General features: G+C 36.5%; 2 protein-coding genes across 4 annotated transcripts; both read left to right on the top strand.

The window, feature by feature from the left end:
• The first annotated feature begins 5,654 nt into the window (after window positions 1-5,654).
• On the top strand, window positions 5,655-7,450 carry LOC132184575 (protein CDI). 2 transcript variants are annotated; one of them, XM_059598260.1, is made up of 2 exons: window positions 5,655-5,840; window positions 6,339-7,450. In XM_059598260.1, exon 2 carries the CDS (start codon window positions 6,368-6,370, stop codon window positions 7,136-7,138), a length of 771 nt encoding a protein of 256 aa, XP_059454243.1. In that variant the 5' UTR covers window positions 5,655-5,840; window positions 6,339-6,367; the 3' UTR covers window positions 7,139-7,450. The 2 variants fall into 2 exon arrangements, with proteins under 2 accessions (XP_059454243.1, XP_059454252.1); XM_059598269.1 differs by lacking the exon at window positions 5,655-5,840 and adding an exon at window positions 5,897-6,180.
• A 5,450-nt stretch (window positions 7,451-12,900) lies between these two features.
• Window positions 12,901-17,227, top strand: LOC132182424 (gamma-tocopherol methyltransferase, chloroplastic-like). 2 transcript variants are annotated; one of them, XM_059595673.1, is made up of 7 exons: window positions 12,901-13,292; window positions 14,460-14,629; window positions 15,035-15,139; window positions 15,317-15,520; window positions 15,786-15,888; window positions 16,890-17,030; window positions 17,138-17,227. In XM_059595673.1, the coding sequence occupies exons 1-6, from the start codon at window positions 12,950-12,952 to the stop codon at window positions 16,991-16,993; spliced, it is 1,029 nt and encodes a 342-aa protein (XP_059451656.1). In that variant the 5' UTR covers window positions 12,901-12,949; the 3' UTR covers window positions 16,994-17,030; window positions 17,138-17,227. The 2 variants fall into 2 exon arrangements, with proteins under 2 accessions (XP_059451656.1, XP_059451648.1); XM_059595665.1 differs by having other exon boundaries at window positions 16,890-17,227.
• The last annotated feature ends 3,609 nt before the right edge of the window (window positions 17,228-20,836 follow it).

Here is a 20,836-nt window from a genome sequence, read left to right as displayed (position 1 = left end):
CACACGCAGGCACGCGTGACGCACACTATTGCCTATGAACATACACAGGCCAATTGGACAAAATTTCATACAACTATCTTTGAAAGGAAAAAATAATAGAGAAATGCTTGGTGTGAATAAGTTGTTATATTTTTTTATATTCCCTTATAATCAACTATTGAATTTGTAGATTTATATAGATCTCATATAAATCAATGGTGGACCCTACAAATCCAATGGTTAATTGTAAGAGAATATGGGCTAAATATGAGCAATTTATTCATCTCTAACATTTCTCAAAATAATACCATATGTTTAACAAGTGTTAACATATGGGGAGTTCCCCCTCACGCTTTTTGGCGGAAGAAAAAAACCTAATAATATTTGTTTAATCACACTTTTTGGGAAAGAAAAAGAAAAAAAGGAGAGAAACGAAAAGCAAAGAGGAAGAGAGAGGGAAATTATATATGTTTAATCAATAGGTGAGTGAATATTAATTTTTAAATTTGGTGAGTACTATTCACTTAACTATTTTTTTTTTGTTAAAGTAGTGAGGCTAAAAAGTGGACATTTAGGTCATTTTAGATAAATTGACTCACAAAAAAAAAATAAAAAAAATTGGTGAGGCTGTAAAAGGAGTGCTCTTAAAGACACGCAATTTAAAAATAGAGAAATGTTTGGTTGCAATAAAAAGTTCATCTTTTGGCATTTTAATTTTAGGTGGCATGACCCATTTTAAATTTTTATTGTTTAAAATCTATTAATTTTAAAATCAAAATTAAAATAATAAAAAATTTTAAAAATAAAAAAGGGCTGGTTGTAGGGTGGCCGAGCCACTTCCAAAGGGCCATGGGGTGACTTCGGCCACCCCCACCAGTTGCAAAGCCACCTTATGACTCCTGGGCCACCCCCAAGGGCCAAACCTACCAAAAAAAAATTACTAGGTTTGGCCATTGGGGGTGGATAAGCCACCCCAATGGCCAAACACGCCAAATCCATTATTTTATTATTTTTTTTTTTTTTTTGGCTCTTGGGGTGGCTTCCCAAGGCCCAACTGCCACCCCCTATGAGGTGGCAACGACCCCCCTTCTATTTTATTTTATTTTATAATTTTGACAATAAATTTTAAACAATAAAAAATTAAAATAGGCTATACCTTATATTAAAATATTCAAAAGATCATTTCCCTTGAACAATAATTTGTGTCGGTGCGCTTTCTTGCTGTACGTCACTGACTTTTCATACCCCTCACGCGCTAGCCTTAAAGTTGATGATGTGAACTCGCTGATACTCGCCAACTGATCCCGCATTATCCAATTGAATTTAGTTGACAAAATTATATATTACGAGTATTATGTACAGTCAACAAATAAGATGGCGAGTATATAATGCTCATCGCAGAAAGCGTGTAGGCAGGCCAATAAAAAGAACCATTTCCGTAAAGAGGGTACGTGAAGGACAACCGTTGTTTTTTTTTTTTTTGGGCAGCGTGAAAATGATGCCATTCAATAATCCCTTGGGCGCAGGAAAATGACCGTAGACAAATCTAAAATAATTGAGGAATGTCCAGTGGGGGGGGGGACAGCGACTGTGTGTTTTCTTGATAAAGCAAGGGTCTCACGTGTATCCTTCACATATTTTGTTTAATTTTTAAAATATAGATAAAGAATTTCAGTAGATCTCCATCCATTATCAATTGTTAGTATATATATATATATATATATATATATATGCAATAATGCGAATATGGAGGAGCTTAGATACAAGCATTAATGTAGTTATGAGACATGGGAAGAAAAGAAGCAGTGAAATTGCGTATCACTCAATCGTGAAAACATATATCCCTTCTCAGTAGCTACGACAAAAGATGATGACAAAATTGACGTTACGGCGGGGATTTGGTGAGGAATGATCCGATCAATCTCCCTAGAATTAATCAGGCACCTAACCTTTAACCTTCCACGTGGCAAGTATTCAAAGCCAAAGGCTATATATTCAGGAGCCTCTGATCATGTGGGCAAGGGGTGGGTGGTGGAGGAATGCTATAATGCATTCTAGCAACCATACTCACAATCTCTTCGCTTGCATTTTGATTTTTTTGGACAAAAAAAAGAAAAAAAGTAAAGAGAGAAGAGATGGTGGGTAGAATGCAAAAAATATTTACCATGGGTGGTGTGACTGAGCAGAACAATGGGAGCGCAAAAACAACGGGGATGACTGACAAGGCTCAAGGTCAAGCCAAAGCTGGACGTCGAGGCTCCTCTTGTCCTTGGTCTCCAACCGGCCGCCCTCATCAACCACGTGGCCCGAGTTGACTGGTCCTTGCTCCGTTGCTCGATCAAATCCTCGGCAAGCGCGGTGGCTCTACTCTGGTTGCAATTGGAGAAAGCTTGAGCGCGCATGCGCGCGCGCACACACATATATTGAGTGAGTTGAGAGCACATATTGGATTTTAAGGGATCCAAGTGATTGTTGTTGAGATATGCAAAATTTAATTTACAAGTTATTCAAGCAAGAGGGTCTTTTGCTTGAGCACACACATTTGAGATATGCAAAATTCAATTTACAAGTTATTCAAGCAAAAGGGTTTTTCGCTTGAGCGCGCGTACACACACACACACACACATATATATATATATAATGGCTCAAATTGTCAACAAGTGTGAAGATAATTGCTGAAAAATATCAATATTCAAGTTGGTGGGCTCAAGTCCTATTTATCTATAAGAAGATAATGTTAGTTTTAAAAGGAGTCCAAGAACAACTTAGAATTGGATTTTTTTTTGAGAAAACGTGTATGGATAAACATGTGGGCTGCAATACTTATCTTCATCATGAAAAAGACTTTGTATTCATGATGGTTTCATTTTCCCGCAGCAATTGGATTAAAATTGTTCTCCTATATTTTTTGTGATTAAGCCTTTGTAAAAGGATATGTAGTCCTTGGTTGAGATTATTCGGAAAATTCAAATTGGTGAGAGCACTTTGTGGCATTTACAAAGTGTAGAGAATTTTTTTTTACTGGGTATTTGAGAAGGACAGTTGAGTGAAGTGTACAAGGGATTAAGGGTTTGGGTTTTGGATATTAAACTTGAGCGGTTTAGGCTTGTACTATTGTACTCAATATTTCTCAATAGTAAAGAAGGAGACCGGTCACGCCCCGTGGACGTAGGCATATTGCTGAACCACGTAAACTCTTTGTGTACGTGTGTGATTGGTGTGTGTTCTCGTGTGTTTTCTTTCCAAACTTGTCTTTCGCATAAAAGGCTGGTGGGAACTTAGTTGTCAATTAATTATCAATTTTCCCAATAATTGGTATCAGAGCTTGGTTGCGGATTTCTACTTGTTAAGAAGAAATGCAGTCTTTTGAAGTTTGGGATTGAAAGGTTCGACAGGAGAATGAACTTTGGTTTGTGGCAAATACAAGTCAAGGACATCCAATCTAGGCTTCACAAAACGTTGAGAGGAGCAGGTTCGATAGATTGCTCCAAAAACACTAATAGTGTTTCTCTCGCTGCAGTGAGAGATGATTATGATGATGGTCTTTGAGAAGGGCATATACATCCTCTGGCATGACCGCTAAAAATGTCAAGATAATGGATGTGTTCTATTAGCGGGTCTACATTTGCATACGAGACATTGGTTTGGTTTTTTGATGTCGGGTATGTGATGTAAAAGGGTGTCGATGGTTGATGAACTTCTTGGGGAACCAAACATGGAAGTTGCACAATATTTTTTAGCAGGATTTTTTCGACATGTGCCGAAAATGAAAATTCTTGGAATGGTTTAATTCTAAGTGCATGTGCTCTTTATGGTGGAGCATGATAATTCTTGTAGAATTATTATTGTTGGTGTAGACAATGTTTCGTATGACATCTCAGGGTGTGGAGATGGGCATCGGTCAAGATGCGGACCTGAGGTCTCAGGTGGAGGTTGTCAAATTTTCGCCAAGGTGGAGATTGTTGATAATGGCTCAATTTGTCAACAAGTGTGAAGATAATTGCTGAAAAATATCAATATTCAAGTGGGTGGACTCAAGTCCTATTTATCTATAAGAATAAAATGTTAGTTTTAAAATGAGTCCAAGAACAACTTGGAATTTGATTTTTTGGAGAAAATGTGTGTGGATAAACATGTGAGCTGCAATGCTTATCTTCATCATGGAAAAGGCTTTGTATTCATGATGATTTCGTTTTCCCAGTAGCAATTGGATTAAAATTGTTCTCCTATTTTTTCGCGATTAAGCCTCTATAAAAGGATATGTAGTCCTTGGTTGAGATTTTCCGAAAAATCCAAATTGGTGAGAGTACTTTGTGGCATTTACAAAGTGTAGAGAGTTTTTCTTTACTGGGTATTTGAGAGGGACAGTTGAGTGGGGTAGTTAAGTGGAGTGTACAAGGGGTTAAGGGTTTGGGTTTGTGATATTAAACTTGAGCGGTTCAGGCTTGTACTATTGTACTCAATATTTCTCAATAGTAAAGAAAGAGACCGGATCACGCCTCCTGGACGTAGGCATATTGCTGAACCACGTAAATTCTTTGTGTACGTGTGTGATTGGTGTATATTTTCGTGTGTTTTTTTTTCTTCAAATTTGTCTTTCGTATAAAGGGCTGGTGGGAAATTGGTTGCCAATTAATTATTAATTTTCCCAACAATATATATATATATATATATATTGAGTGAGTTGAGAGCACATATTGGATTTTAAGGGATTCAAGTGATTGTTGTTGAGATATGCAAAATTCAATTTACAAGTTATTCAAGCAAGAGGGTCTTTTTGTGTCCATGGATTTGGCCAGTTTTGAGATGGTTGGAAACTTTAAAGCACCTCTTCTACAGTTACTGGAGTCGGGCAATATAGACCACCTCTGCTTTGCCAATGAGGACGAAGCATTAACAGAGCTTCTAAAATGCTGATCCTGAAGTTGCACTTGATCATTTCTGGCTAAACACTGCCAATGAGCTGTGGTGACATTAGGCCCTAATCCTAATGGATGCATTGCTATTTGCTAAGCATGGAAAAGAGGGAGAAGCAAAGCTTATTATATTGAATTACCTCTAGCTCTGGACTAAATCAATTTAAAATCATTTTTTTTTAAGGCTTTTAATCTTGTGGCCTATTTTATCCCATTTGAAATGTTAGGGAATGAGTGCTGTGCTCAGGCAATAATCAGTCAAAAAAAACCAAAGGAGCCTCTCATATGACTTTCTATTTAAGTAGTAATGAATTTATTCATAAACCATAAATGGACCTATAAATCCATATATATTTCACACGATATGTGTATGACTTTGTTTAAAAACACTTTTTCTTTTCAAAACAAAAAATTAACAATAAACCAACAATTATTATTATTATTTTAATTTTTATATCACATTAGGACAATTTTTTCGAATAAAAAAAAAATCGACAAATGAAGCAATTTTTATTTAAAAAAATATTTATAAAATGCATAATTTGAGTACAAATTTGTCGGCAGCTAATCAATTTGTCTGTTAACCATGGGCTTGATTAACTGATTGTATTTTCCTATTGGCCCACTGTCTACACGTGTAGCTCCATCAAACCACAGCGCAGCAGAGAAACCGCGTCTCCTACGGTCAGCATACCGAGATCCCATTCTCTTCAGTGCTCCTTCGGCTCCCTTCCCCATATATAAAAGCCACGCTCGCTCTTCGGTTCACAGCTCAACCAACGTTCTTACACCCGTCTTTCTCTCTCTCTCTCTCATCCACGGAATAGAGGCAGAATTTTAGTGGACCAAATTTTCGGGGAAAGTCGAAGAAAGTCCAAGAAAGATATAGAAAGAAAGAGACGCGGGATAGTGTTCTCTTTCAAGATCTGCATTGCCAATCTTTAGGTACACACACTCTCTCTCTCTCTCTCTCTCTGTCTAATTGTGATTCTCTCTGGTTAGTATTTTGTTCAGGTTAGATTTCTTTTCATTTTCCTACATTTTCTTTGCAACCAAACGTTGGTTTAGTTACTCGTCTGGTTTTTCAATCATTTGCTTTGCTGAATAATTCTCTGATTTGATATGTACTTATTCGTTTTTCGCAATGCAAATCGCTGAATTATTTATGTGCACATAGACCGATTCTTGCAATGGGTTCTGTCTGGTTACCTGGAAACTGGTGGGAAATTAAGGAAGCTACATGCTTGAATCATTGATTTCGTTAATGGCTTCTCGAAAAAGCAAGGTTTCCGTCCAATTGATACCAATTCAACCATTGGGTTTTGTTCAATTTCCCAATTTACGACAATTCAACCAACAAAAAGCATAAGACTTACATTTTTCCATAGCGTTCTTCACTTCCTTGTTTTACTGAACCTTTGAATTTTTTTTTTTGGTGAACAGTGAAGTAACATTTATCAGTATCTGCTAGGATGACTTTGAGTAATGGGAAGGTTCACGCAGTGACTAGTAATGGAGGAGATGCGAACAAACCCTTCAAGATCTTCGTGGGTTATGATCCACGCGAGGATCTTGCGTATGAGGTCTGTCGCCATTCGATCTTGAAGTGGTCCTCGATCCCCGTCGAGATCATACCAATAAAACAATCAGATCTGAGAAAGAGTGGTTTATATTGGCGCGAAAGAGGCCAATTCGAGAGCACTGAGTTCTCGTTTTCTCGGTTCTTGACACCTTGCTTGGCCAATTATGAGGGTTGGGCAATGTTTGTGGACTGTGATTTTCTGTACTTGACAGACATTAAGGAATTGACGGACTTGATCAATGATAAGTATGCAATTATGTGTGTTCAGCACGACTATACCCCAAAAGAGACTACAAAAATGGATGGGGCTGTGCAAACAGTGTATCCAAGGAAGAATTGGTCTTCAATGGTGCTGTACAATTGTGGACATCCCAAGAACCGGGTCTTGACCCCTGAGGTCGCGAATACCCAAACGGGTGCTTTTCTTCATAGGTTTCAGTGGCTTGAGGATGATGAAATTGGGTCGATCCCATTTGTTTGGAATTTTCTCGAGGGCCATAACAAGGTTGTTGAGAATGATTCCACGACTTTCCCTAAGGCGATACACTATACTCGTGGAGGACCCTGGTTTGAGGCTTGGAAGAATTGTGAGTTTGCGGACCTGTGGTTGAATGAAATGGAGGAGTACATGAAGGAAACGAAGAAGAAAGTTGAAGAGTAGATTGAATCAACAGGTGGCATAACACATTTATATTCTAGTATTTGTTACTTGTTTTCATGCGTCATTCTTTATGTTGAATTTGTTATGTGAATCCTAGAGCTGATGATGATTTAATGGGGGCAGTAGAACCATAGGGCATTGCAGGCATATATGTAAATGCCTTCGCAGTAGTAGTTATTTGCACTAGTTATTATATAGGCATTGCAGCCTTGCAGGCATGTATCTGCATTACATATGTTAAATTGTTTAACGGCCACAGCCGGGTGTAACTTTTTGCTATTTATGCAATGGAATTGATTTATTTATCAGAATGATTTGCGTTTCATTCTTTTTAGCATTAATGATGAGTTAGCTATGATTCATAGATTAGACGAATGAAGGAATAATGAAACTTTAGCTTGAAGCCTGAAGGGATGGCTTAATGCTTTTTTTGCTTCATTCAGTTTTGCTGCTAGCTTTATTTGATCAACTTTTGGCATGAATCCTTTTATCTTGTAGTTGCTGTCTCTATAGCTGTCCAGCTTCTGTTTTTGGATTGTAGGGCTGTAGCCCAGTAATTTTATTTTCTCACTAAAAGTAATACCATAAAGAAATAAAAAGAACACCAGATCCCTTGCTTAGATGAAAGGTCATGCTTTCTATTCTGAGTCTTTCTAGAAAGGGAAACAACGATGTGAGTTTCAAGGTTAAATTGGGAGGCAAGTGGCAATATGGTGTTCATTTCTTTCTTTACATGTTTTTTTTTTTTTTTTTTGATGAATAAGCAAACTTCATTAAAGCTCAAAACCAATACACCAGGTATTACCAATTTACAAGCCCTGCAAAGAGCAAAACCAAAGCCTCACAGATACCTATCCACCTAGACTAAGCAAGGACAAATCCTGCAAAAAAACAACCAGCCACAACTCCCAAACCAGAGTAGGTCTTACAGAAACAAAACTAAACAACAAAACACCACAAAATCACATCCTGCAGAAACATTTTAAATCAATAAATCTGCAGGTAAATTTCATAAAGACACTAGGAGAAGATTCTCTCTAGTCTTAGGAAATTTACCCTTCCCAATTATCCTAGCTCTTACTTCCCAAAGAATTCTCTTCAGCAGCTGATCTTCAGTATGTGGATGTCCAAAATGCTTAATTTCATTCCTAGTGCACCAAAGATGATAGACAACAGATCCTAACACCAGTCGGCATAGAAGACCTTTCAGATTTTTATTCCCCCAATGACTGATTCCCACCTGAACAATCTCATCCCATTTCATTCTTTACATGTTTTCCTAATTCCAATCTACCAAATCTACTGTAGCTTATTATAATTAATTCTTCTTCGGTGGCATATTATTTCAGCAATATTTTCTTTACATGGTAGGATTTTGTGAGGGAGTTGGTGTACAAATCACAAATTTTAGCGTTACCACTCTCAAAGGCCGCGCTTCTACAAAGTGATCAAGCCCATTTGTCTCGGTGTAATTTGATCTGTTGTAGTGAACAAGCTTCTGCAGTTCTGCTGCTCACTCTTGGGGTGGCCATTTTATCTTCCAGCAATTCAACTGATGATCCTTCCAGTCTTATATTACTCTCAAACCATGGATGACAATATTACTCTCAAACCATCGATTGTCATCCGTGACCCATTCTTTTAATAGAAGGGAATTGTAGAGTTCACCTGTCCCTGAACATAAAGATCTCACATTTTAGACTGCTCTATCTATATAAGTGAGTATTACAACATTCTCTCTTAAATTACTCAAATTTTTGTGAAATTTGGATAGCCTAATTATTGGAGATCCTCGTCCAAATATTTCATTAGACTGGACCTTTGGTCCATTTTCATTTGTTTTTGTTTTTCAATAATAATTGGCATTAAAAATTATTCTGTTGATTTTATCTTTGGTATATTCAACTTGGACAAATGATTTTTATGATGCGTTTGCCAAGTTAAAAGTTAAATGGTAAATCTGTGCAACTGGTAAAAATTCTTATCTGTCCTTGGCTATCTCAATTTTTACTACATTGTACATCTTCTTCCACTATCGGTGTAGAAATTAGCATTCGGAGTTTGGGGGGCAAAATTAAAAAAAAAAAATAAAAATTAGTGGTTAAATTTTAAAGACTTTTAAAAAAAATTTTGGGACTACATGTAGTTCCGCCCTGTCTCAGTGCATAAATGTTATGTAATGGAAAACAATTTAAGCAATTAAAATAAAGTCATTTTAAATACTTATTTTTCATTCCACTTTTATAGCTCATAAAAAATTAAAAATTAAAAATTGATAATGACCCTTAACTAAAGTGGTCAAGACTAAGGTAACTCGATACTTGGACTTAACGCATATATGAATTCCATTCGATATAAAAGAGCTTAATAGTGCGTTTGGGATTGTGATTTTGCAAGAATAATTTGCGTTTTTAAAATAAAACACTTAAAATCTCCGATTTCAATGAGCAGGTTAAATGATGCTTATTTGAAAATGTACGAATTTAAACCAAAATCTTTTTTTTTCGTAACAAATACTTGATATTTTTTTTAATATGTTTTACCAAATACCTTTATGATTTTAAAAAGTAGCAATTTCAAAAATATAATTTTTAAAAACACAATTTTTAAAATCGTACATATTCAAATCGCGATATCAAACAAACCCATGTAGGTCAGTTGTGTTGGCCCGTGTTTAAACGAGAGGCTAATCTTCTACTACAGCACGCGGCTCCAATACCTCAATTTATGGGAATAGGATCATCTCCAGTCCATTTTGAATTAGAGAACATCCAGTTCATGATTAGGATTTATTCTTAGAAATCATAGAGACACAAATGAGACATCTGTCACACTAATAAAAAATAATAATAAAATATTATTTTATATTAAAAAAAATTTAAAAACAAAATTATAAAAAATTAAGGGGTGGCTAGTTGGAGGCTGAGTTGGCTTCGGCCACTCCCAAGCCCAACGGGGGTGGTCCAGCCACCCCCAAGGGCCAAACGAAAAAATAATAAAAAAATTGTTCCGGCCACCACATTGGGCCTAGGGTGGCTTCGGCCACCCCAAACTGGCCGTCTAGGGTGGCCTAAGCCACCCCCATGGCTGCTGGGAATCTGGATGGCCATCCCCAGGCCAAACAATTTTTTTTTTTAGATTTAGCCCTTGGGGGTGGCGGGCTACCAAGGGCATGGGATGGCCAAAACTGCCAGCTCCCAATTGGTGAGGGTAATTTGTATAATAAGTCCCTAAGTTAACCTTTCAAAATTTTAAAATCTTAATTGTTTTTTTTGTTTAGAAAATTTATTCCATGGGTCAATCGAAATGATAATAAAATTTCTACCGTCAAAAGTTTTTAATAGCCGTTAGTCCTAAACAAAACGCATTGTTTCACCTAATTAAAATATTATTTTTTTATTAATTTAATTTTAAAATTTAAATCTAAAAATTAAAAAGGTAAAAAATTAGAAAAAATTAAAGGGGTGGCAACACTCCTATGGGGTGGCTGCCACCCCAGGGGTGATTTGCCCACCCCTAAAGGGTTTGGGGTGGCCTACGAGCCAACCCAAACCACCCATAGGATGGCTTCGAGGCATAGGCCACCCCTCCACCCTAGGGGTGGCTCGGTGGCCTATGAGTGGTTTGGGGTGGCTTGCTTGGACAGGGGTGGTATTGCCTTTGAATTTTTTTTTTTAGATTTAAATTTTAAAAGTAAATTAATAAAAAAATTATTTAATGAGATAACAATGCATTTTGATGAGCATAACATTTAAAATTTTGGCAGTATAGGCTATTATTAGTTTCGATTGAAGCTATGAATAAATTTTGAAAAAAACCAAATTCTAAATTTTGGAGGGTTAATCCATGAAGCTTATTATCTGATTACCTTTTTTTTTTTTTATAAATATGAAATAATATTTTATTATTATTTTTTTGTTAAGAAGACAAATGTCTTATTTATGGCTTTAAAATTTTTAAAAAGAAATCTTAGCCATGAATTAAATATTTTTCTGTCCATTTTATGCGGAAGAAAATCCTATTACCAATTTGAATTAGGATAGATGGGAAGCGAAGTCAAGGAATGGTGAGCGAGGTAGCGATGGCGACAGTGGTGGTGGGTGGGGGAGATGGTGACAAATAGAAAACCCACTTGAATCCCTCCGATCTCTGAATAATGTTTTCTCTCATAGCTCTTTGGCTTCAACATCCATAACGTTTCGGAAGAAAATCACTCAGATTCAAGCAAATCCCCCCATCTGGTTCCTTATTTTCTTTTCTTTTCCTTTTTCCACGGAAATAATAAATCGTGTGGTGCCAGATTGTCTACCATCATCCAACAATCAAGGACGACAACAGCAACACGGCAGCCTTATTTATATTTTGAGAAATGATATAATTCCTAAATTTTCTATTTAAAAGTTAGTTTTCAAACGAAGTGTTATTATCTAATGTTATTATCTAATGACTTTGTGACGAACTTTTTAAAATAATAAATCTTATGATTAACTTTTTGAATTGTGCAGCACTCCTCCTAAATTTTTGAGAACTTTACTTATGATTGAGGGGGAAAAAAAAACTGGACCACCATTGCATAAAATTGTTTGCATGATTCACCCACGCACAAGCACACAGAGAGGGTGAGAGAGATATTTTTAGTTTATGCTCTCTAGGGAGGTGCCGATTTTTGGTGATTGATTCCCAGATAGGGATTTGCTTGAATCTGAGTCGTTTTCTTCTGAAACGTTATGGGTGTTGAAGCCAAAGAGCTTTAGAGGTGTGGTGGTATTGATATTTGGTTTTGTAAGACAATCAATTTCAGCCATGAGAGAGATGGAGAGAGAAGATTAGTTCAGTTATCAGAGAGAGAGAGAGAGAGAGAGAGATGAGAGGGATTCAAGTGGGGTTTTGTTTTTTCCTATTCTCTAGTTTGTCTTTTCCTATTCATATTTCTTTTTCAGCTGGCAGCTACCAAACCTAACGTACACTATAAGAAAACAACGTTATGGACTTTTAAATGAGGTGGCAGCTTCTGGACCTTAGAAGACAATCGTTACCGCGCGTCAACCGGATACTCTCGCTTTCACATGAAAGGGAGAGGATCCGTTTCCGAATTTGACCCGCTATTCGCGTATGCACCTATATCTAGCAGAATCTGCCAGCCACCACGTCCGCATCACGTGAGTCGTGACCGCCTATTCTCTCAATTATTATTATTATTTTTTAAAACTTTATTTTTTTTCTAATTTTACTCGATTTTACAAGTTCTTTAAACTTTTAAATCTTTCATTTTAAACTTTTAAATTTTCAATTACTTTTAATATAGACTTTTCCGTTAGATTTTAAACGTTATATAATGTTTATATTACTTACTTTTGTATAAAATTTTAACTTAAATTTTTTTTATTTTTAAAAAAATAAAAATTAAAGATATTTTGGTCTTTTTTATATTTTTAACGGCTAAAATTAACGAAAGGTTCTAATTGAGAGTAATTAAAAGTTCAAGAATTTAAAATAAGAGATTTAAAAATTTAAGAAAGTTTATAAAATCGAGTGAAAGTTGAATAGGTAAAGTGAAGTTTTTTTTTCGAAGGGCATAATACTCTCAATATAATCAAACTTTGTTATTCAAAAAAAAAATAAAAATCAAACTTTGCATTACCAATCTACGACCGTCCGATCAATTTGCCATCAAGCACTAATCAGTACATAGATGGGTCATCATCATCTGATTAATATTAAGATCTTTGTTGGTTTTTTCAAAGGACAAATCAAGAAAATAGCGCAGAGTACTGAATGGGGACATAAAGTGAAGGGTGGCAGAGAGACTCCATGACCACGTCAGTATTTCCCACGTGCCAGCTCCTCCACACATGCCGCCCGAGGCCTCACTTACTCCATCGCACGCCTGGTTCGACGACCAACAACAGGAGGCAGTTGACACTTGCGGTAACCGCGACGACACGAGCGATGGAAGCAGAGCGGAAGAACGATGGGGCGCTTAAGAAGGGCATAGCGGAGTTCTACGACGAGTCTTCCGAGATGTGGGAGGACATCTGGGGCGACCACATGCACCACGGCTTCTACGACCCGGATTCCACGGTTTCGGTCTCGGATCATCGGGCCGCCCAGATCCGCATGATCGATGAGGCGCTCCGATTCGCCGGGCTTTCGGGTCGGTTCCTCTCTCACCCTCACCCTATATGCGTTCTAGAAACTACCCTTTTATTTCACCATCGTACCATTGGGTACTACCGTACTAGATAAAGATTAAAGTTTATAGCATTACTCTTATTATTATGATTAGATGGACTTGGTATTTATTGTAAACTGACACGATTTTCAGTGAAAAATAAGGAGATATGCTTCTCTGCATTCTTCAAACCATCTTTCCTCTTATTTTTTTTGTTTTGTTTTTTTTTTTTTTTGAAAAAATCAAGATCCACTCACATGAGATGGTGGGTAGATGGTTTGAAGAATGAAGAGAAGCATATCTCAAAAATAAGAGGTTAATTTAGAAAAATTTACGCGGTTGATAAATTATTAATTGTCTTAATAATTTAAAATGACGAGAAATAACGATTTAATTTTTTTATTTCTTTACATGTTCACGCAAAAGAAAAAAAGAAAAATAAAGATAGGAAAAATAGAAAGAGAAACCGGAATAACTAGAAATAGTAAATTTAATTTCTTTAACTATTACTCTCACAAACTTTGATAGTAAATAATAATAGTAAGAAATGGTGAATTTAATGGCTTATTATGTGTTTTGTGAATTGTGTAGAAATTTATACAATTTTTGGTGTATTTATAGAGAAAATATGTTAGGTGAGATTGGTTAGGAAAAATAATTAAATCCTAAAAAATTGTTAAAAAATAGATAACCTATGCTAAATACCTATAAAGAGAAATGAGTAGAGACACACCACACCACACCACACCGGATGATGTGACTACATTAGATATTATTATAATAGACGTTAGGTAAAGTCAAAATCAAATGTTTCATATGCTTGTATTTACTTTGAGAGCAGCAGGCAGAATTGGTTTGCATGATAGGACCCATTCATTAAATAAATATGTTTTAGTAGTTCAATTTGATGTATTGGTAGGGCCCATGATTTCCATTTTTGTTTTATTTATTTATCAACCTTTTGTATTAATTTTGATACGATAGAAGTAGCCATCTTGCGGGTTGACGGACCTTTATTTGTTTATTTTGAGTTTATCATCTAGCTCTGACGTGGAGAGGTCTTTGTTTTTTTTTTTGTTCCAAAGTATGTGCTTGTGAATGAAGATGACCTTTCAACGGCTTGTTTTTTTCTTCTGAATTGGTTTGCAGAGGATCCTACAAAAGGGCCTAAAAGCGTAGTTGATGTTGGGTGTGGGATAGGCGGTAGCTCCAGATACTTGGCAAGAAAATATGAGGCCAAATGCCAAGGTATCACCCTTAGTCCTGTCCAGGCCCAAAGAGCTAATGCTCTTGCTGCTGCCCAAGGACTAGCCGACAAGGTAAAATGTGAAGCTTTTGGTTTCAAACTTATTCAGCTCATCATTCGTATGATGGTAAAGTTGATTACATGATATGCTTCAAAGCATATCAGGAGGCATATTTTGATTCTTTGCCTCCTGATAAGTTTCTCAAGTATCACTCCCTCTCCTGAGATATTGTTGGTATTTTTTTTTTCACTTCCTGTTCTTGTACTAATAGGTTTCAAACTTTTGTTTTGCAATCTTTTTAATAGCTTGAGATATAAATTGATGCTAATGGTGGGAATTAGCAGGATTTGGATATGTATGCTAAAGCAATAACCAAAAAGTTTGGACCCCATTTATGATTGCCTCGATAGTACTGTAACAGCAGACATGAGGTGTTTGATGTAGTATTCTGATTTTAACAATATGAACAATTAGCAGGCTTCCTTTCAAGTTGCAGACGCTTTGGAACAACCATTTCCTGATGGACAATTTGATCTGGTGTGGTCCATGGAGAGCGGTGAACACATGCCTGACAAAGCAAAGGTTCTTTCTCTATTCCATCTTTATAAGATCAATTCATTTTATTGCCTTCAGTGATGCCTGAAAAGCTTTAAGAGAGTTTATGCTTGGACTTTCTTTTTCACTTTATATTGGCTTATTTCGTGTACTGATATTAACTTCCTCTCTCTTTCTCTTTCTCTCTCTTTCTCTCACTGGCAGTTTGTTAATGAGTTGGTTCGGGTTGCAGCCCCAGGAGCAACTATAATAATAGTAACATGGTGCCATAGGGATCTCGCTCCTTCTGAGGAAGCTTTGCAGCCGTGGGAGAAAGAGCTTCTGAACAAGATATGCAAATCTTATTATCTTCCAGCATGGTGTTCAACTGTTGATTATGTCAAATTACTGGAGTCTCTTTCTCTCCAGGTATTCGCCTACCCAATTGGATGGGAAAGATTCGAAAGAAGAGCTTGAAACTCGGCTCTTTGAGCTCAAATATTTATTTTACTCTTCTTGTTACGGCTGACATAAAATTCATGAGAAAACAAGCTACTTAAAACCTAGTGTTTGAGTCCCCTGATTGATTGATTCACATGACCTTTGACTGCTCATTTTTAAGTTGCATCTTCTCCTTTGAAAAACTTCAATTTCGCACATGAGACAACAGTAAATTCTTTTGCTGCCGTGACAGGATATTAAGACAGCAGATTGGTCACCGTATGTCGCCCCATTTTGGCCAGCAGTGATACGGTCGGCATTGACATGGAAGGACATGACATCGCTGTTGCGAAGTGGTAAGCTACTAAGCTTAGCAAACCTTGTGGTACTTATTATTCATTTTCTTTTTTGATAAGAGTACTTATTATTCATTTTCAATGAGGGAAAATGTCAAAATAGCTTCCAGTGGTTTTGGACTTTTATCTATTAGATCTTTGGTTTTCAATTTTATCAATTAAATCTTTAAAATTCTAGGTGGTATGAAATAGGTCCTTGTAATTCTTATTTCGTTAACCTATTCAAGTTTTCAACAGAATACTTGTGAAATTCGTCTTTTAACCCCAAAGAAAAAAACTACAAATAAAGATTAAAAGAAGCAACCAAAAAAAAAAAAAAAAAAATCCCTCCATGGTTTTGGTGGGCCATGAAGGTGGTGTGGTCTTTCCACAGCCATGGAGCCAACCTCAATAACCCTTGAGTCCATAGTGACCTGCATTGGCCAGGGAGGTCCAACCTTATTGCCCTACATGGTCATAGAGAGACTATTTATTTTTTGGCATTTTTTTCTTTAGTATTAGAAGAGAGATGTCAATCACATTCTGATATAAAAAGTAGAAAGTTATATTTGATACTGTCTTAAATCTCTAGAATCTAATTGGTAAAATTGAAAACCTAAAAGAGTTAATTGATAAAAACCCAAACCATATAGGAGATTATTTTGATATTTTCCCCTTCATTCAAGTCTCATTAGGTATCTATAAAAAATATATATATATCAGTAAGTTATATTTGCATCCTAATAGTCTTGAATCCTCAACCTCATCCTTTACCATTTTTGTAAGGAAGAGTTTATTGGCACCCCTCAGGTTTCATTTCTTTGAATGAATCATGTCCTACATCCTGATCTGCATATAGTAAAATTTGTCCTTTTGAACTACATGCTAAATCTTTGAATAAGGAAATTTTGCTATATATGTCCCGACTTTTTTTCAAAATTGATTCCCAATTGCTACAGAAAGAGCATTAGCTTTCATTAAATTCAATCTTGTGCTTTACATCTAACTAACGAGTGTATCAGGACTAAAAAGCATAAAAGGAGCTTTGGCAATGCCATTGATGATCCAAGGATTTAAGAAGGACCTGATTAAATTTGCCATCATCACGTGTCAAAAGCCCGAATAAGCTAGTGAGGAAGCAAGATGCACGAGCATGAATAAGGTTTGCCACTGATGATGCTATTACCTTTTTTTGTTCTCTCTCGTTTGTTGTTTTAAAGGGTATCTTCTCTCTATTTTGAATTTCGTTATGTACATTTGATGTAATGGGAGAAATGGCCACAAACAGGAGCATGAGACCAGAAAATCTCAGACAGAACAATATCCAGAGCCAATAAAATAAGTTTGCTGTCTTACTCTTTGCCAAATATATGTTTTGTGGCTGCGACAGTTTTCACAAAGTGCCCGATGCATTATTAGCATAGTGAATATAAATTATTTTCATTAAATTAAATTAAATTAAGGCTAGTCAAGAGGGTTGTTTAACAGCAATATCTTGTCAATATTCAAGCTGAGCTGTGCCTACAACACGCAGGTTTTGACAAAGCTTTACAGCTTTTGTTGTTTCTCTTATTTTTTGCTTCTCCAAGATGGGCTATCTGAAAATCAAAGTTCACCAGAATTTAAATCCAAAATTTCTAAAAAAGTAGAGCCTCTTATGGTTACATAAACAATAATTCAGCAAGGGGGAGGATTTTTTTTTTTTTTTCTTCAGAGTAGATTCAAAAGACAATAGGTATGGAACAGTTGTTGGGACTCTTGGGAGGTTAGGGAGAATCAGTTCAAGGTGAAGGAGGATTTGGATGCGACTGTTGTTAGGGTAATAAAGCTTTTTCTATAAGCGTGACGTCTCATATTACTTGGGTGTGAAAAAGATGACGTATTTATATGGAATATGTTATTTTTAAATGGTATGAGGCCTTTTGGGGTAAACTCAATAATAAAACCGTGTAGGCTTAGCCCAAAGCGGACAATATCCTATCATTTAGAGTGGTATGTTACATATGGTATCAGAATTATTGTTCTGCCTAAGATGAGGGGAGCGTGCACAAGCCCAGGAGAACATTGCCTGTGCGTGAAAAATATGATGTGCTTATATGGAATATACTATTTCTAAATAGTATAAGGGCTTTTGGGGTAAATCCAATAATAAAATTGTGTGAGCTTGGCCCAAAGCGAACAATATCATATAATTTAGGGTAAGGTGGGGTGTTACAATAAGTTTCTTATAAATTGCTGTGACAGTTTATGTAGCGTCTACTATATCACCATTGTTCAACAATTAAATTTAACTACTATCTTTTATTACTTAATTTTTTCACTCATATAGCATTACGTGACACCCATGTAGACACACAAGTTTGCAAGAAAATTATAGAGCATTTTCCTTTAATGCACATATGAAAGAAATGAATGATAGCATGGTTATCTAAAATAAATGATTGACTTCTCTTATTAGTCACTTAAAAAAATCAGTAAAAATCTTATTGTGTTTCGCATTTTCAGCAATTGATAAAAAGAACAGAGTAAGAGACAATTGGGAATAATCTTGTGCACAGCAAGAAAACTCAGATAATATAAATGGGTCCATATTCAATCCATTGACAATTTGACAGGCTTGATTTAGTGATGCAAGTCCTAAACAAGGTTTTTGCTGATTCTCTCTCTCTCTCTCTCTCTTTGAACAAAAGAAATTTTTTTTTTGATCTTTTCTCAAACCCCAATCTATGCGTTGAATGCCAATGTTTCTTTATTGTGTTTGCTAGTAGTATAATCTTTATAAAAGGGGAAAATATTGGGAAGGATACAGAATAAATCTTTCCAGACAAAAAGCAAAACTGGAGATCTCATTGTACTGTCCTTTTTTAGTTTTTAAATAAGGTTTTGTTGTTGGCTTCTTGACCATAAAAGCGTGACATAAACTCCAACCAACTCTTAAATGTCCTATTTTTTAATTTGTATGTAGTTGGGATTTTATCTCAAATCTTTTGTGCAAGACCATTAAGGATGGTTATTCAATGGCTCAAAGAAATTCCTAAAGTGGTTAGGCATATACTAAAGTGTGGGTTCGAATCTCCGCAATGGAGAATATCTACATATGTCTTATTAGGATTAGCCACCTTGATACCCTGGTGGGGCTGAGTCAGGCTATGGCTCAGTCGGAATTGAGAGAGCGCATGCGGTTACCACCGTCTTGGCCTCTTATGTGTGGCTTCCAGCAGGTAAGTGCTACTATAGTCACGTCCAAATAGGATAGTCACAATTGGTCTCTCTGGCCTACCATTTTTTAATTAAAAAAAAAAACTTTTGTGCAAGATTATTGGTTTAATAAGATTATAATTTCCTACTATTAGGATGTTCGAACCGAAGATATAGGAGTTGCGGCCAGGACAAACAAAGATTAGGATTTGACCCTACTTGCTAGCCATTAGGCAAGTAATGTGAGAGATTCATATAAAGCTTACTTTCCCAAATAAATTTTAAGTTGCCCAGCCATTTACACGGAACACATTCTGAAAGTCGATCCTTATGGAAAATTCTGTGGAGTTTGACGGTCCCTAATGCAGCGAAGGTTTTCATGTGGCGAGCTTGTAAAAACATACTTCCCACAAAAACCAATTTACGACGAAGGGGGATTATTCAAGACGATACATGCATATTTTGCTCTAAGGAAATCGAAACAGTGAGTCACATGTTATGGGAATGCCCATCCGCCGCGGATGTGTGGAGTGGATGTGGGTGAGGGGTCCACAAATGTTCCGACAGAGCTGAAGATTTCAGGGAGATTTTTGAGTTACTCATTGAGCGCTGTACAAGGGAAGAATTGAACTTTGCAGTTTTGGTAGCAAAGAAGATTTGGGCAAGACGGAATGTAGTGTTGCATGGAGGTGAATTCATTCACCCCAATCGGATACTGTGCGAGGTGGAGGAGCTGACCAAACTTCTCGTGTTTCTTGAGGACACAACTCCAAAACACACTATGGAGGAGGGCGGTGGGATACTGGCGGTTTCAACACAGTGGGCATGTCCTCCAGTTGGGTGTTACAAGATCAACTGGGACGTGGCCCTGGACGCTCAAACTCGACTTATGGGATTTGGTGTTATTATCAGAGAGCACAACAGCTTTGTATGTGCTGCTAAGAGTGTGAAATTCCATAGATTTGTGGAACCAGTGATAGGAGAGGCTTTGGCGGCAATGATAGCAGTGGAATTTAGTAAAGAAAGAGGCTTCCAAAGTTCCAAGACCTAGTGATGGAAGGTGACTTGTTGCAGGTGGTCCAAGCACTACAGGAACGATCTCCTGGTTGGCGAAGGTATGGGCACATCATTGACGACACACGGGCTTTACTTGACACATGTAGGAGCTGGACGGTCCATCATATGAAACGGACGGCAAATGGAGCAGCACATGGTCTAGCTAAAGAAGGACTGCGAATAAACTCAGCTTGTATTTGGTTAAATGAATCGCCTGAATGTATAAGTTCTATTGTATCTTCAGAGCTTAATGCTCTTTTTGTTTAGATCCTTTGGGTCTGGATTTTTTATCTGAATAAAATCTCAGAAAGTTCCAAAGAAAAAAAATAATTGTTTAGAAAAATTAGTCCTATAAAAATTTCTCACATTTATTATTGCATAGATTATTAGCAATGAGAACAAAATTGCAGAGAATCGATACTACTTTCAAAAAAAACAAAAGTAATAAAGAATTTTCCAACAACTATGCGTCATGTTGAGGCAAACAAAGGGCCAAGTAACATAACGTGACAGGAAAAAAGTGCATCCCAACTGCAACAATAAAAAATCATAAATTGAGACAAAATGTGTTGGTCGTTATCATTGCTCACAATAGTTTACTGATATTAATGTTATTATAATTATTATTAAAGATGAACACTCTGGAAAAAAAAGAATACAAATCCCCCTTTTCCTTTTATAAAAAGAATATAAATCCCCCGACAGAGTCTTTGGC

The sequence above is a fragment of the Corylus avellana genome, chromosome ca1 (genome assembly GCF_901000735.1).
Source record: "Corylus avellana chromosome ca1, CavTom2PMs-1.0".
Lineage (NCBI taxonomy): Eukaryota > Viridiplantae > Streptophyta > Magnoliopsida > Fagales > Betulaceae > Corylus > Corylus avellana.
This window is presented reverse-complemented; position numbering and strand designations above follow the sequence as displayed.